The sequence below is a fragment of the Augochlora pura genome, chromosome 11 (assembly GCF_028453695.1).
Source record: "Augochlora pura isolate Apur16 chromosome 11, APUR_v2.2.1, whole genome shotgun sequence".
Lineage (NCBI taxonomy): Eukaryota > Metazoa > Arthropoda > Insecta > Hymenoptera > Halictidae > Augochlora > Augochlora pura.
In genome coordinates this window covers 8985615-9002780 of record NC_135782.1, presented here as the reverse complement: position 1 = coordinate 9002780, position 17166 = coordinate 8985615, and the positions used below count along the sequence as shown (strand labels likewise).

At 33.6% G+C, this 17166-nt stretch overlaps 1 protein-coding gene across 2 annotated transcripts in view; it reads right to left on the bottom strand.

Annotated features, from left to right (window-relative positions):
• Cnn (phosphodiesterase 4D interacting protein centrosomin) overlaps window positions 1-17166 on the bottom strand; it is a 54621-nt gene that overhangs the window by 29395 nt on the left and 8060 nt on the right. For both annotated transcript variants that reach the window (XM_078194080.1, XM_078194079.1), the window contains exon 2: window positions 7069-7127. In XM_078194080.1, coding sequence (XP_078050206.1) covers window positions 7069-7127 — 59 coding nt within the window. The remainder of the gene's footprint in view (window positions 1-7068; window positions 7128-17166) is intronic.

The window sequence follows — 17166 nt, the reverse complement described above, 5'->3', positions numbered from 1 at the left end:
AGATATCTCCTTGTTCTCTATATCACAATCGCTCTCCTTGAAACTTGCAACTTTTTAATTTAACAGTTTTCAAATAGATGTATAATTTAAAAGTTATTTGAGGCGTGCAGCTTTATGCTTGAACCGTGCTTTGGCCGCCCAAAGCGTCGCGCAATACTTACGCCGTTGCAACGTTCACTTCAAATCGTTTTAACTTCGTCAATTTTTCAATAGTGTTCCGTGTGAAAATTTTACATTTATTTAAAACAAATAGCATTACGTTGTAGCGTATGTCAAATGACTAATGCTTCTACTGTAAACATCGAGAAGTTCATTTTTATCGGTTAGTTTTAACAGTCTCAGCATGGCCTATACGTATTGAACGTTTTGCTGGAAAACTTATTCATTTCTCTCCTATTTATAATAAGTAATTTTATGTTTCTTTTCATGCGATACATAATCTTTATATATGTGAGGATTGACAAAAGGAAGAAAGCCGAGTGTAATGAACAATCTTTAAAATTTTGAAAAATCGCTCGACGATTGCGTATACAACGCTGACTAGTACAACAGTACAACGATTTCAAATTCGACCAAAATCTAAAACGGTAGATATTTCCAGACGCGCCTGATTCCACGTGGTATGGCCCTTTCGTAGGGTCAGAGACATTGGAGAATGCGTTTGCCACTATTGATCCATAGCAAATTGGCAGACCCGAGTTGCTTCTCCAAAATATATTTTATTATTGCCGACGCTCTCGTCTTTGATCCTCTGCAGCAATGCGTAGCGTTCTTAGAATATGGAGCAGAAATCGAAACTAAGGCGGAAGCCCCAGATGTTGGTTCGTCTTCCTTATAGCGTTTCCTGTCTTGCCCGATATCTGCGCTTGCATTCATTTCAATATCTTCCGTCGAAGATAATCTTGATTTACGTTTCACGAATGGCGTCTGAAAGGATATGGCATCCTCAATTTTCTATTTCCGCATTGGCACTTGCTTCTATTTGCGTCTTGACCACAACATATTTATAAAATAAATTCACTATCGCGTAGCTTCGCATCGTTGTGTACGAAAATAATCTTCACGTGTCATTTCAACTGTAGAATTTTTATTAATTATTGCCTTTAATAATTCTTTTTAGTAATTAGTTTTAATAACACTTCTTAATAATTAATTCGAATAGTCCTTTGTAATGTTTAGATTTATTAATTCCTCGATTACTAAATTTTAGTAACTAATTGTAATAAATATCTTTGATAATTATGAATTATTATTATTGTTAATTCCTATTTAATAATAATTAGGTTCACGCGTGTAAAAATATGTTGTAACTGTAGGAGAGAATTATAATTTTTTAAGAGGTTGCGTTCTCGAGGAAGTAATTTCGTCAGCCAAAAATAATTTTAGAATCAACCAAAGTTTTTTACGTAAAATTTTTGTACAAACTGTTATAATTACTGATTATTAAAAATTAATAATCAAAGAATTATAACGAATTAGTAACTCAAAAATTATTAAAAAATTTTAATTAAAGGCATTTCACAAAAGTTGGCACGTAGAAACGTTTCTATAGTCATTTTGACTGATTTTATACTTTTATTGTTAAGTTTGTAAAATTATCCAACTTTTTCGCGAACGAAACCTTGTAAAACGCCAATACCATCGTATATCCCGACAGTATTTTTACACGCGTAAACATGTCTGGCTCCATGATTATAACGAGAGCAATCTGGATGTTGCTCCGAGTAAGTTCATTGGAACATTAAAAATCGAATAAAACGTCGATGCGCACAATATCTGTGAACTGTAAACATTTGAACGTCATGGAAAACTACTGTCAGAGTCAACCTATCGTCTACAAAACAGTTGAACAAGTGAAATCACCTTGCACTTGCGCAGATTAACCTTTCGTCAACTGTGTCACGACGACGTACAGTTAATTAATTTTGTTTCGGACGTACGGCGCTTCGACGCACTATTCTTATCGGTGGACATTGACTTTCAGTCATCATGGTCTATTATGGCACTTACACTACTAGCAGGGGATAGAACGTGAAGTTAATAAAAGGATTACTTTTTAAAGAGAAGAGTAAGGAAATGATATTTTCTAATTCTTATGACGTTTGTATGATTTCGCATATTTCGCACGTGTACATTCGAGCTAGAATGAAATTTTAAACAAATAGTTGCATTTGTTGAATAAAATCATCGTTTATAATTAATTTAAGATTTAAAATTTTAGCCAGTAAGATATGTTCAACGTTAAATTCTTTGGATCTTTCTACTGTTCTATGTATATTTCTTCTATTCATTTTTATCACAAGTGAATAAAATCAGCAGTCTAGTAATTATTGGACTGCGGATTTTATGCATTCAGAACAAAAATAAGTGAAACACAAAATAGCAAAAGGGACAAAAGAATTTCACATTGTCAACTTGTCGAAATTATTCAAGAAAAAAAAAATGATTACTTAGTCGACTTCCACTCGTTGTAATTGACGCAGAAATCTTTATTTCGCAGTCTAGCAATTACTATCTAAAAACAATAAATATGATTTCCAACTCCGTCATTCCTCCGTTTCTAAAAACATGCATAGTTCCAACATTCCGTCCCGGATTATCCATCATTTCTACTTTCCCAAAAATATGCATGTCCGCTGCCAACATTCTGCCCCGAACTGTCTATCATTCCTACTTTCACGGCAACTTGGTTCCAACATTCTCTACCAAATAGTCGATCCTATCATCATTTTCGAAAATACGTGCACACGTACGCGCGCGGAACGAACTCCACAACATTCCGCCTCGAATCGTCTACTACACCTCTAGATCACAATGCATCGCATTGATCCTATTTAAAGCCATTCGTTAAAACTTCCGATGCACAACAGAATCCGCGAAATCCATCGGGCACAATACCGTACCAATTCCCGATGGTACACCACAAGGAGGAGTCTGTGGGATTTAATTAATGCCGCTAAATGAAACCGTCTCGCCGGTCCAGCGTCCGAGCATCATCAAGATCTCGAGACTCCGAAATCGCGGAACAAGAACAAAAGGCTCGCTGTAGCATGCGTCGGGAAATTGAAAAGAATCCTGCTCCCAGCTGTTGTATTTCGCGGCGAGGAAAGCAAGTAACAGTGAGCGTTGGCAGATGGAACGGCAGCCGCGAACGATCACATCCAAAGCTGGGTAATATTTATAGATAGGATATTTAGAATACTGTCTTAGATAATAGATTCTTCATAATTCAAATAAAATAATATTTCAAATAGGACACAAAATAAGATAGACAAATAGAAGACTTAAAATACAACAGCTTATTATGACAATCTACAGGTAAACCGCCGAATAAATATTTTATTTTAATAATGAAAAACGGGAAATAAAATATTTTATAAATAAAATTACTTTCATAGTTCTTAACCTGTGAAAATGATTAATGCATCATAAAACGATATAACATAAGAAATCATAATATTTGCAATTTACGTTTATAATGAATACACGTTTTTCGTACCATGGCAGAAATATTATTTGCAAATATTTTCAAAATACGTGCTTGATCTAGAATGAAATATCTGTTTACTATTTTTCATTTGAAGTACCACGTTATCCAGTTCTGATCGTATCTATAGATCTCGGATCACGGAAACGCGGATAGAATCGGGGCAAAACGTCGGCCAGTTCTGGCACGGATTCATTTACCTAGGGCCAAATTTATGCGTTACTATAAAACAGAGGTGGGCTAGTCTAGTCGGGTCCTGGCCATTGGCCACTATTTCTTCGCGCTAAGAGCCTCTGTTCTACGTCCTTACCTAGACTCGTGTAATCGTCGACGATATTATTGCTCGATCAAAGCTTATAATCTACGGTGGTCGTCCGTCAAATGACAGCGATAGATGTCACGCCGATTTAATCGATATCATTACAGGAGACATAGTTGTGTACGATAAGCGAAGTTAATGTCAACGCTAGCAACTCGGTTGTACTCTGCTCACCCCGGTTGCAAACGTTAGATTACGTCTGCCGCGTTGGCGTGGACGTAAAATAGCTGTAACCATGAGGAAGCAGGTTCATTGCCCTGTTTTCGTCATGATAGATGCAATTGCCGAGACGCCACCGCGTACAAATTCTCCTAGACTGTATTAGATGGCGTAATATAGTCGTCGTTACTAGCTTCACAACGGGGTGCTTTCGACCATCAAAGCTATTTTCATTTCAAAGGTACTACGAACTTGCGAGTATCGTTTCGCAAAGGCGATTACTCCACTTTCCCCGTTGGTCAAAATAAATATACGCTAAATATATTTCTGGAAAATTAATCAAACTTCTCAACTTGCCGAATTTCTCTTTCGCTTTGTACCGCAAATGCTGTGGGAATAATTTTTACATAAAACTATTCTGGAGAGTCCCCGAAATCCGGCAGTATGTTTTTGTGTAACCTGACAGAGGTTTGAACATGTTTAAGCGATGCTTGAAGGGAGCCAATTTTTAATGCAGTCAAAACTGTATATTTTTAAAAAGTTGAATTTGGATCTAATTCAAATTACATTTCATTTTCATGCGTATTAGACTTCAATAAGTTGTCATAGATCTTACAGAAAGATCTATTAAAAATTTTAATGTGATTTTTAATGTGATTTTAATAAATGCACAGGATATAGTTTGTCCCTTTCCAAGAAATCGCATTTCTAAGGCAATTAATTCAGGTAATAGTTATCCTGTTTTGTCGAAAAATCAACTACCTGATTTAGAAATGTAAAGGCGTGAGTTATATTTTCAACATGTTGACTTTTCACGAAATTCATACTTGTTAAAATATGATAGGAAACAATAACAGTCTTTATTTCTCACAATAAAAAAAATGTAAGTTAAACCACTTGAATGAAGGATTTTTCGACTGTTTACCGCATGGCATTTTAAAAGCAATAAACCACCCAGTACGCGTAACAATCGTTTCTAGATCAGCACGGTAGAATAACGAAGCCTTCATCCTCCATTGGACACGTCGATAGGGGAACAATTGGTTAAGGGAAATAACCAATGAGGATAGTTTCGCCAGGGAAAGAGGAAGGTAACTGATCGTTCCATTGTCAGCCCCAATATCGGTGACCTGGCGTTTAAGCAATCAACTAATCTAATGGGACATCTGCACGTGACACGGTTGTTCGCGACAGGACTATACGCAATAAATATGTATATCCTCGTAAGCGATTTGTTCGCTGCGGCCTGCCCGGTCATAGACCGTAAAATTGTATCCGGTCCAGACCGATGATCGATCGATCTTGATTAGCGATATAAATAAACGTTAATCATTCTATTGATCTTCGAAACACAATGCAACTTTTAACGGATCATTTACTGAGATGAAGATATCATTCTGCTCGGCAAGGATTGCACGCAGACGATATTCAAGACGAATAATGAGTAGCTTTACTTGAGAATTTAAGAAAACTCGATGTATAAATTAATCATTTTAAACAGCAGAGAAATTAAACGAAACTAATTAGGACGATTCGGTAATCGGAAATTTTTTTGGAACTGTACAAGATTGTTTTAAACCTTGGCAGAAATTTTGAGCTGTTTTTATTATCGGTCATAATTCCTTTCTTCAGGATAAAAACTACCCTTATATCTCTTTTCGTATTTACCTTCAAAACTGCAATAGATATGGACAAATGGTTAGACTAAAACTTTAATAGTTTTTTTATGCTTTTTACGGAATTATTATTAAAATAATACAACAGTTTTTATTTCAATGGAAATGTTCACCATTGTTATCATTTTAAATCATTTGAATTTTTATCTTATTGAAAACTTCATTATTATACTGTGGATTTCTATGCGGAATAAAAATTGTCTAAGATAACTGTGAGATGATTAAATCTGCTTTTTCTCATCTAACGATGTCTTTCCTCTTACGATCATTTTAATATGTTGCAGGCAATATAAAAAGATTTTAATGTGAAAGTCTTTAGAATTTTTGTATTTGACCTACTTATTTTGGCCAAGAACGCATAAAATCCGCGCAGTCTACTCACCATAAATAAAGATGTGTATGTTAAACTCATCAGGCAACGTGATTTGTAGATAACTTTAGCCGGAACGTGCTGTTTGCACATCCACCGTTGCAGTTCATCCGATGCGTCATCTGCTAACGTGTGGTTTATTTGCCAAATATATATTTTCATCAAATGACATAAGAATATATACAATTGCGTAAGCAATCACATTGACCCCATTATTGCTAAAATTATTTACAACCCACGTTGTCCGATAAGTTTAATATTCGCATCTTCATTTATGTTGAGGTTTTCAAAGAGGAGGAAAAATTCAAATTCCCCTAAATGTTGGTAACGGCGAATCTTTTTATTTAGATAAATAAATTTCATCGTTTTAATAATATCTCCTTAGAAAGGGTTGTTTGCATAAAGGCTTTTTTCATCCTGAAAAAATGAATTGTGATCGATAATAAAAATATCAGAGAACTGCTCTTAAGGTGATTAATAAACTTGCACAGTTTAAAAAAAAATCGACATCTATTATTAAAATTATTGGCGAAAGAATTAATTTTACATAAAGATTCGCAGTCTAGTTACTAGAATCAAAATTTTACAGTTGCAGTTTTAAATGGTTGTATAGAAACCTTTTCGTTAGATTATGACAATAGATACTAGATGTAGATACTTTTACTAGGAGTAATTACAGACTACTTTCAAAATTATCGGGCTGTATCTTATTCTCGTTCTTTCCTCAACTATGTGTATTAGTAATAAAGAAGGATTCTAGCAACTAATGCATAATCCACCTTGTCTATGATACTTTTACTTAGGTATTCTACCAAACATGGACCTATTCTTACTAAACACGGATTCTTTCTATAAGAGAGCTATCGGTACGTTATTATCTTGAGTGATAATAAGGCAATTAAACTTTACATTTGACCTCGATTCAAGAAATTATCACACGCATACGCGGTTCAAGTGACTGTTCACATTATATTACAATTTGATTGCATATGAAACAAAAATATATGAGTTGAGAAAGTATAATAATCACAAAGTACAAATAATTTTCTGAACTCACCATGAGATGAACCCACTGTTGTCGAGTTCATCGTGATGTCTTGCAAAGACATGTTGGTGCTGTAACAGAAAAAAAATAATGTTAAAATATTGGATTGTGACGATTGTATAAATTGAAATATTTTGATAGATGCATGACTAACAATCATTGCATTTAAAGTCACAATAAGAGGTATATGTATAGAAGTACCAAATGACAAGAAACATGTAACTGTACGAACATCAATCATTACAGAATCATTTCAACGCTAAGAAGCATACCTTAACGAAGAATTATTCTCTTATAATTTTGCAATTACTATTTTTATGCAATATTAATTTCATTATTTACTCCATTTATATTACACATTTAGAAGCGATGCTAATAATTTTGTAGAAGGTTGCGCAGCGTCCAGTAAAAACAAATAAAAAAGCAAAGAATCATACTAAATCAAATATTTAATGTTGTATAAACCATATTTAAAAAACTCTGATTTTAAGCATCCTCCTAAAGGATTTTCTAAGTATAAACTGTTAACCCTGTGCTGTCAAATGGGAACTGTGAGGTGTCGCTAAAAATTGTTATATCACGTTATAAAATCATTTTTACATTATTAAGTAGGTATGTAGAAAATGCAATAAGTCGTGGAATAGTCAGAAAAAAGATTTCTAAATATGTCAAGCTTAATACTGCATTTTACATCAGTATTCCTCAAACTGTATTGTTTAATCAATGCATCTGACTTTGTATCAACAAAAATATATATTTTTAACAACCTCGCATCCGTGAGTTTCCAAATAGTTTAAAAACGCTTGCGTTCCAAGTTATGGATTTCGCAAAAATCTAAAATCACATTCACCTTCTGCACACATTGTTCCTTTCTCTTCCACTCAAATTTTTTACACGAAGTTATGAAAATTCAGCAGAAGAAGCATATACTCTGTCTTCGCAGAGCAAACGATCTCCGCGACCACGAAGTAGAAGGTCCCCTCAAGCCACGACTTCGTGTCTCAAGCGTATGGATCTATTAATATAAAACGCGTATTCATGGTTCAGCAATGCAACAATGGAAAAAGGAAATTACAGCGGAGGGAGACAAAACACCTTTTTCTTCCATTTTAGCGAAGCGGTAACGCAAGGGCGCTATCGGCGCTCGAGGACCGTTTTATTTTAAGGTATAGGGCTGAGAATGGCGCGCAGGCACGCTGTGCCTCCTGATTCCACAGGAAATAGACACTACGAACTAGACCAAATTAGATAAAACTTTTAAAAAGGATCAAGATGAAGGCTGCCGTCTATTTCCAGAGCGACGGCCGTCTGAGACCAAAACATCGCTTCACTAAGGACGAAGTTTACGCGTGCGTAAGGGATTAATCAGCCCAGTCGGCGGCAACCTAGACAATGTCGTTGCTATTCAAGAGCAAGGCTGCGGAAAATTCGAAATTATTTGATATAAAATAGTAAACATTAGCATATTCGCTAAAAAGTATTACTTGGAAATATTATGTCATTAAATGTTTAAATTATGAGAAAATACTATTTACTATTTGCACTTGGAGCCTTTACATTATTGTAACAATATGTCGTCGAAAATGGAAAGTTACTCGAGTTACTTCATTTATTACTCATTTACACAGTTACCTCAAAATAAAGAAGACAATGAAATACCGCTCATTAAAAACAAATTAATGAAATTGAGGCCACGTACAGGAAATGGAAATATGGTTACCGTTACGAACGTATCAGATTCTTATGTTACTAATGATGAATCTACATCTATTAGTTCAACAAGAAATAGTATGCACTCGACCGAAATTAAATTACTTTGGTATCTCAATGATAATGTAATACGTTGTTTCAAAGTTTTAAGAAATACCCTGTAAACAAAAATCTGTTTCCAAAATACAATACTGAAATTTTTAAAATGTATCAACAAACTTCATTAAAAGATACCATATTCAAAAAGTGTATTTTTTTTAAAGGAAACAAAGTGAATCAGTAAATTATATGTATAATTATAATATATATATATATGGATCATATATGACATTTCAAGTCATTTAACCAGAAATTAAACGTCTTATGTTATCCATAGTATTTTTAGTAACATATAAACATAATGAATGTCTTACTGATAAAATTAAGTACATATACATGGTACAATAACAAGTTTAAGAACAAAAATCCCTACTAAGAAATTTACTATTGCAAAAATCTATCTTCCCTAATCCTGTTCAACAGATTAGCATTGCATCTCGGAAGGCACAAGGTTATGTCAAGGGGTTAGATGTACCCCTCTCTAAAAGTATATTAATATACACCCCTACTGATTTAATGTAAATTGTAATTTTTCATTTAGTTTAAATAATGTTAAAAAGAGAGAGTTTTGCTTAAAGCAAATCAATGTAAAGGTTTTTTTTTTTAAAGAATCTTTCCGTTATATATTATTTTAAGGATTACACTTCTTTTGCTATATTTGAAATGGAACAGCACCTGTTACATCAGTGCAGAAAATATCAGAACCAAAGAAACAAATATGGATTAAATTGAAACATCGCTTTGACTTCTGCGATGCATCAAAAAAATACTATCAACTATCTAACAGAAGCCCAACTATTCGACAAAATATAAAAAGAAAAATCCAACATGTCTCCACTGATTTCAATGTCACTGGGACTACAAGCCTCATTAAAAAAATAACCAAACAATTGATTATTTGAAATTGTTATTATTTCAAACGTATCGATAATATTTGTACCTTCAAATAACAGCACTCAAAATAACGATTCGAAATGAGATATTTGAAATTGGTTCCTTCTTATCTTTATCTGTAATAAAATTTGCCAAGATTAGCCACCAACTTCGTTTGTAATTATCAGGCAAAAAAAAGATCTCTAAGTAATCGTTGTCTAAGCAATTGTGCACAAAATATTAACGAACTGAATTAATTGATGAACGACCAAGGTGTTCCCAGTGAAACGAGGGATGCATTTCGCAGTAACCGATTACGCACCAGCTGGCCGCTTGTTTTCACTTAGCCCGCGATTCCGATTCTTCAGAAGCGATTCGTTATAATTAAAGACGACCCAGATTTTGATTGCGAATTTCATCGCTCTAACGAACGGTGGGTTGACGTGATGTAAAACCGTTTGCGTGACATCCCGGTGATTTATTACGCCGGGCTACTCCAACCCGCGCGAGAGCAATAAGGAAATACAGAATTTCCAGAAAGGTTTAATTTAGATTTCATCCAAACGCTATTCCTGTGGGCCAGTGTTGAAACGTGAAATGAGTAATTAACGGGGATAACGTCCCTCCAGTCGAGTTGTCTCGCCTTAACAAGTTCTAAGAGTTCTGCTATTATTTGCGAGCCCCGTGCTGTCTGGAACACCCTACGTTGTGTCGCCTCTTCCCGTGGTTTAGTCTTTGAACATCGGTATTAGCACTTTCATCGGAGAACTAATTCAAAAAGCTTTTTAACCCTTGTCGCTAATTTAAAATGTGAACATCCTTTAAAACGGGTGGAACTTTCAGCATGCATATAAGTTACCGAAATCTACACAAAGCATTTTTTAGATTTTCGTTATAGGCTCAGAACGAAAGAATTATTGGAATGGTAATGCGTTTGTTTTATGTAATTTTATAAGAATATATTGAGTTATGCAGCATCATTTATGCTATGCATCAATGAACAACCCACCCAAAGGTAACAAACTTTCTAACGCAACGTTAACACTTTATATTCTATAATTTTTAAAAATCAATTCTTGTACGAATAAAATCTAATTTGGATAAATTGTTAACTGAATAAATTGATTATATTTACTGAACAGTATCGAATAAAATTTTAGTTGTTCGTCTTTATCTCTTATCCTTTCATTCTATTTTCTTTCCAAGCCTACCACCAAAAATTACCGTCAATGAAGCATACTTCCGAGCCAGTAGATGCTCATGCAAATTTCACGGTTAGAATACGATTTTGTGTAGCCCAACCTAAACACGGTCGTAAAGTGAACGACAATAATGTCGGTCGCGTGTCACCGTTTGCCCCCTCCGTGACAGCCGTTCCTTTTGAGACGCACCGAGATTCCGAGAAGTCTAGATCCGGATTAGTTAAACGCGGACGTAAGGGTTGCGCTTAATATATCAGAGTCGGGTGTTAGGGTGCCGCTGAAAAGAGTACGTCCGCGATTACACACGCAGACACTTGCAACCGCAAGGTGAACGGATTACATGGATTCGCGATTTCTAAATAGGACCACGCTGCGAAGCCGACAAATCCTGATCTTTCGAGAAACTATAATCTATTAAAGTCATTACAAAAAGAAAAGAAAATTATTACAGAACGAAAGAATTTTACAATACGAGTGCATTGAATCTATTCAATTTATTGAAAAATGATTAAAGAAAGAATAAACTTGTTAGTTAATTTCAAATTCTTGCAATCGATGCAAACAATTTTGATTGGGCATAAAAATCGGCACTCTAATGATCACGGCAACAATTTTATTTTAACAATTTTTATTTTCTTAAAAACGTCATGAAATCTCGTTGAATTCAGTTGACATCATTATAACAATTCATGGTTTCAAGATAAACATTTATGGAGATAAAGTTAAATATTAGAACTTTAAAATTGTCTATATGTATATTTGGTTACTAGCATGATAACAGAAAGTTCGCTTTTAATTTTGTTGAAACAACAAGTAGACTGCAATTAACTGTGGATAACTTCAATGTTGTTTGTCTAAAAAGCTTGCGTTTGACTATCCAGATTGCAACGTTATTTAAGTAACTTGTTAGTTAGCTAAGGAAAACAACTGGATACTTCGTAAAATAGCAGTTGATCGGAATCAAGAAACGTTGCATAATTCATAACGTGTTTGTTAACATGCAAACGGAAGAGTTGTCGTGTTCCATATACGAAGACAAGTCGTGGGTGTATCCTAATATGGAATGCATCGCAAGAGCAAAACAATTTTAGAATCTGTGCGGTTTATAACATTGATAGGTTAACATAGGAAATAGCCGCCATCAAAGCACAGAAGAAATTCTGGGAATAACAAATTAGTTAATCGTAAACATAGTGGAAGGAATAAATACTATTCACAGGCAACCTAATTTATAAAATAATGATTTGATATTTTTCAAACAAATTTGAGACTCATAAACCAATGCGATTTGATTATATTATAATTTGTAAATAATGAAATTTAATTACTTCACAATTCATAATTATTTCCTAATTCATAGTGAAAGCAATTTAATTACCTTCTAATTCATAATTAAGGTAATTTAATTACTTATTTTGTAATTATCAATTTGAATTACGAATTACAATATGATTTAATTATAATGCTATCGACAATACCTTATAATTGTAGTTCCTTGAGCAATTCGATAGTAAATCTGCACAACCATGAATCAAAGTAACAAAGTAACCAGAAAGGCAATTTAAAAGAAGTTGGTAAAATATTTTATTATTTATTTATATAACGAATGTAAAAAGATTGGGAAGAGAAGGGAAAAAAAAATTATAGAAGAAAGAAAATTAAAAAACTAGATACAAATGAAGTGTACTTAATGAACTCAGGATCTAGGATTACAGCTTGGTATAATAACTAATTAATACTCTTTCAATAATTTATTCGCATTTCGGCAAAAATTAGCGAGGGAAGAATTAGTAGTTGTTGCATAGTCGTCATAAATCCAGGTGGACAATCCGACAGAAGTTTCGCAATCTGTTTCGAGCAGTAAATAAAAATTTGCAATTTTCTACAATCACGGCGGGTGATTGATTCACCGCGGAGAGGAACTAGTGCAAATGAAAACAATTTTATAGAATGACGCACAGCGTTGCCAGCAACTGGCAAGATGGAGGGTGGTTGTGTAAGTAATCAATACTCGAGAGCAGATACGGTGGCATGGACCGAACAAGGAGCACGCGGTAACTCTAATGCGATCTATAAGGTACGTTCGCCCTTTACAATTTTAGTTAATGCAATTCTTAATGTCGCTTTTTCTGCTAACAATACCTTAAGTCCAGTAAATGACAAACAATCTTTCATTTTAAAAATACTGGAATTAAAGCCACCAGTAACTGTTACAGAAAAACAATCTTCTCGTTAAATACTTTATATCGAATTTGTTATATAATTTAACGATTGATTTTATCCATTTATTATAACCGTTACTTATTAAAAAGCAACTAGTTTACCGCAGATGTTTTATGTATCAAGTTAATCTGTACACAATGCCATATTTTACTTGAAGAAACTGCATTGTTTGTGGGACAATCTGATAATTTCTGTATCCATTAATTAGTCACTCTTAATTGCTATCTAGCTAGTAACTGTTGCAATATCTTTAAGTTACTGTAATTGTACTGTATATGATTCAAAGAATGACAACATTTTGTGTTACGGCGAATATACATATTCGCCAAAAACAGCTGACTGACTCATTCAAAATTGAAATACGAATTAACAATTTCTTAAAGTACATATATCTTTCATTGTATTGTTCAATTTTTCAGCATTCGTATGTTCTATGAAATTTATAGTTTAATTAAACTAATTAGGTTTAAGATAAATTCTATTAGACTATTTCATTTGATTATTCCCAACTCTTTCTCCATCTGCTACGAAAGAGGAGACTACTTGCCATCGTTGCGTGGCTTTCATTGTACGGCAATTGACGACCAATCGTTTCTAATTGAATAGAACGTTTCGCGGGAGAAAACAAGATTAGTAGATTGGTTTAATAATAGATACCCAATTAATAATAACAGGCGAACTTTTGTTGCACACGATACACGTACTTACCGTGTAGTTTATTTCGATATTAACCAGTTAGCTGCTTTTGAGAAGTATACTCGTTATGGAGAAATTGTTACATTTTGTCTTAAGACTAGTGTACACGTCAAAAACAGCAAGTTGATTAAGTTAAGTAAATAAGTAAATGTTAGTATTAAAATTAAAAAAGAATACACTCATTTCGTTACTATTTAATTCTACATTACAACAGCCAGCATGTACTTTTCAAAGAGATTGCAACAGCTATCTAGTTAACTTCAGAATGAACCTGATTTAAACTTGAGAGAATATTCATGTTCAATTTGCTTTAAACCTTTTATCCCCAAGACTAAAATCTTTTATTGTCTTCTTTTATACATTTGTGGGTATGTTTGGATGATATTCACAAAGTTTTAATTTTTAAACAATGACTTAAAAATTTTCAATTTTTAATTGTTAGTAAGAAAAATTTATTTTCTCTGTTTGGATTGGTAACTAATGGTTATCACAGGTCATTGATATTTGCAATTATGTTTTTAATCCGTCGTATCGGGAGTTAATTAAGAAAAAATATGACTTCCAGCAGATAACAATGCACTGCATGTATACATCGTGCGTTGCGAACACTAATAAAATGTCAGATGTACAAAAATTTCATGGTGGCAGACATTGTACATTCCGCATTGAGTTCTTTTGCCTCGTGGGCGTACGGTGGGCGAGAAGAATTAATTAGATGTTCAATTAATGCACACGACGTCTAGGAAACATGTGCGTACGTTGATCGATACAGTTCGGTCTGACGTGTTGCGACCGTTCGATCGTCATGTCACGACCTCTGGTTGATAAATCGAAAGGCTCCCTCCTCTCTTCCCCAACAGATTTCCTGCTTGAAAACAAACGGAATTTTCCTGGCGCGGAAGATAATGGAATTTTTCTGGCACACTCGCCTGGGAAAACTCGAGGAGTCTTGGTACTTGAACTACGATAAAAGAACCGTTCCTCCCCTCAATTTTTTGTTATCAGACAATCTATTCTCGTTTTTTGACAATTAATTTTTGTCATTGTATGCTCACCTTTATCCGACAAAGATCTATATCATACATCACAAAACACAATTTTCATTTATTTTCGCTTCGCGCTTCAATTTCGAATAATTATATTTTACTAACAGTCTCATCTTTCAATTAATTGCATCAAATTACAACATAATTGTAGAGTAAATTCTAATAGAGACAACGAGTGAATTTTTTATTTCATGTGTAGACCCAAAGTAACTTTGTTGCTGATATCTAAACGAAAACTTATCAAAATATTATATTTGTTTATTTCTATTTTCTATTATCTGCTATAATATGTTATTTGTATATTTATATTTTTACCTTACTTTTAATACAGTATATTATTTGTTGCGACTGAAGGTTGAACGTACCTCTCGCCGTCCGTCCAGCAGATTAGGCGACAGACCTACTGGAAATCGCTACAACAGGTAAAGAACCGCACCTGATTATTTTATAACTACCGCACTTCAACGAATCCGACTCATGAAAACCATGAACGAACACTCGCTTATAAATCACGCCTCTGATGAACGAAAACAATGCAAGATGGAACTTCCTGACAATTTCCTATTCCTCCACCCAAGCTCCTTCAGACCCGCACACCTTCAATTAAAAACACGTCATTCCTCCAACAAAGACTACCCTTAACTAATCACTAAGTGACAACGGATGGAACATGACGATACACGACCATAATTTAATAAATTAAATTATTGTATATATATAAATACAATTGTATATATAAATAAATATAACCAAGCATCTTTCTTACCGAACAAAGGTGCTCAATATCACTTTGCGCATATTGTGAAGGGGCATCAATAAAAATTGTGCTACCCGCACATAAATTATTTGTATATTTCTATGTTCTATTATTTCTATTGTAGAAACATAAAAATATGATTTTTTGTTAGCTTTTTGTATAAATATCACTAAAAACGTTACTTTAAGTCTATAACAACACCGTGGAACAAGTACGCTTAACAAAACCAAATTTGAATAGAACATTCAATGATCCACAGACACAATTAATATTTATTTCTTTAGATTGTAAGGCCTAGATCATGCGAAAAGGAAACTCAAACTATTGTATTATTCATACATTTCTAAAATGAACGATCATTTACATATATTAATTATGAATTCATTGAATTAAGGTTTCGCATACAAGGAGGTTATGAGGCGTCATGGGCAATTCTACTTAAATAACAGATAAACTGTTGATGTCCCAATGCAATAACTTGCCTGCGTAAATAGTCCAACTAAGTAAACTATTAATCATCAGGGTTTTACTTGTGACTCATTCTGAGTGTTTGTACTTGTTTATTGGAGGTTTTACGTTGGAGAAAATGGGCCCCATAATTTTCTTCAGGTCATTCGAACCAAGTTTACGAAATTAACCATCAAATTATTTGACCGACTTGAAAACAGTGAGTAAGTAAGGATAAAAGCAAATGTTGTTAGAATAATAATTACTAATAAATTATTAAAAAAGTGTAAATATCTATGGACCCAGGTTATTCCAGGATTTTTCATTTCCTTTTATATTGTCTTGTAGTATCTTGTAATAGATTAGATTTCATAACATGATCATATGCTGTGATACGAGTTTACAAGGTGTGAACGGAAGAATCAGTGTTTCCAAAAACATTGCATGCAACATGCAATACTGTCGTGCAACATTATCAGGCTATTAATTCGGAGTATTAATTCCCGCGTGCCATTTACGCTAATATGTTTGAATATCTTCATTTATCACCTCGTATAACTTGTTTTTCATTAACAATTTACCAAAATCCTATTAATTGGAATTTTATATTATATATTATACTATACTTTTATTAAATTGATCCAAATAATTTGTTAATTTACGAAGGATAATATCGCTTTTGAAAAATTTTTTAAAGAATTTTTCAATTATTGATCTTTGATTCGAAAATGATTTACTAAAAATTTTCCGGCGGACAGAGTGTTGAAGGTTTAATGAAATTAAGAATAAAATGCAAATCTTACTAAGCGTCACTGAATATCAAAATATAATATGCTTTGTCTAGAAAATTTTGTTCACCTGTAAATGGCAAGTGAAAGATGCTGCCTTAATTTTATGAAAATATATGAAATATGTGAAATATCAAATGCTTTAGATTCTCGTTTTTCTCTTCTGTTGATTAAATGTTGTCAAAGCATGTGTAATAGTTATAGCAATATAAGTAATACCATCGTATAACATAGTAATATAAATGGTACTATAACGATATTATAGTAAC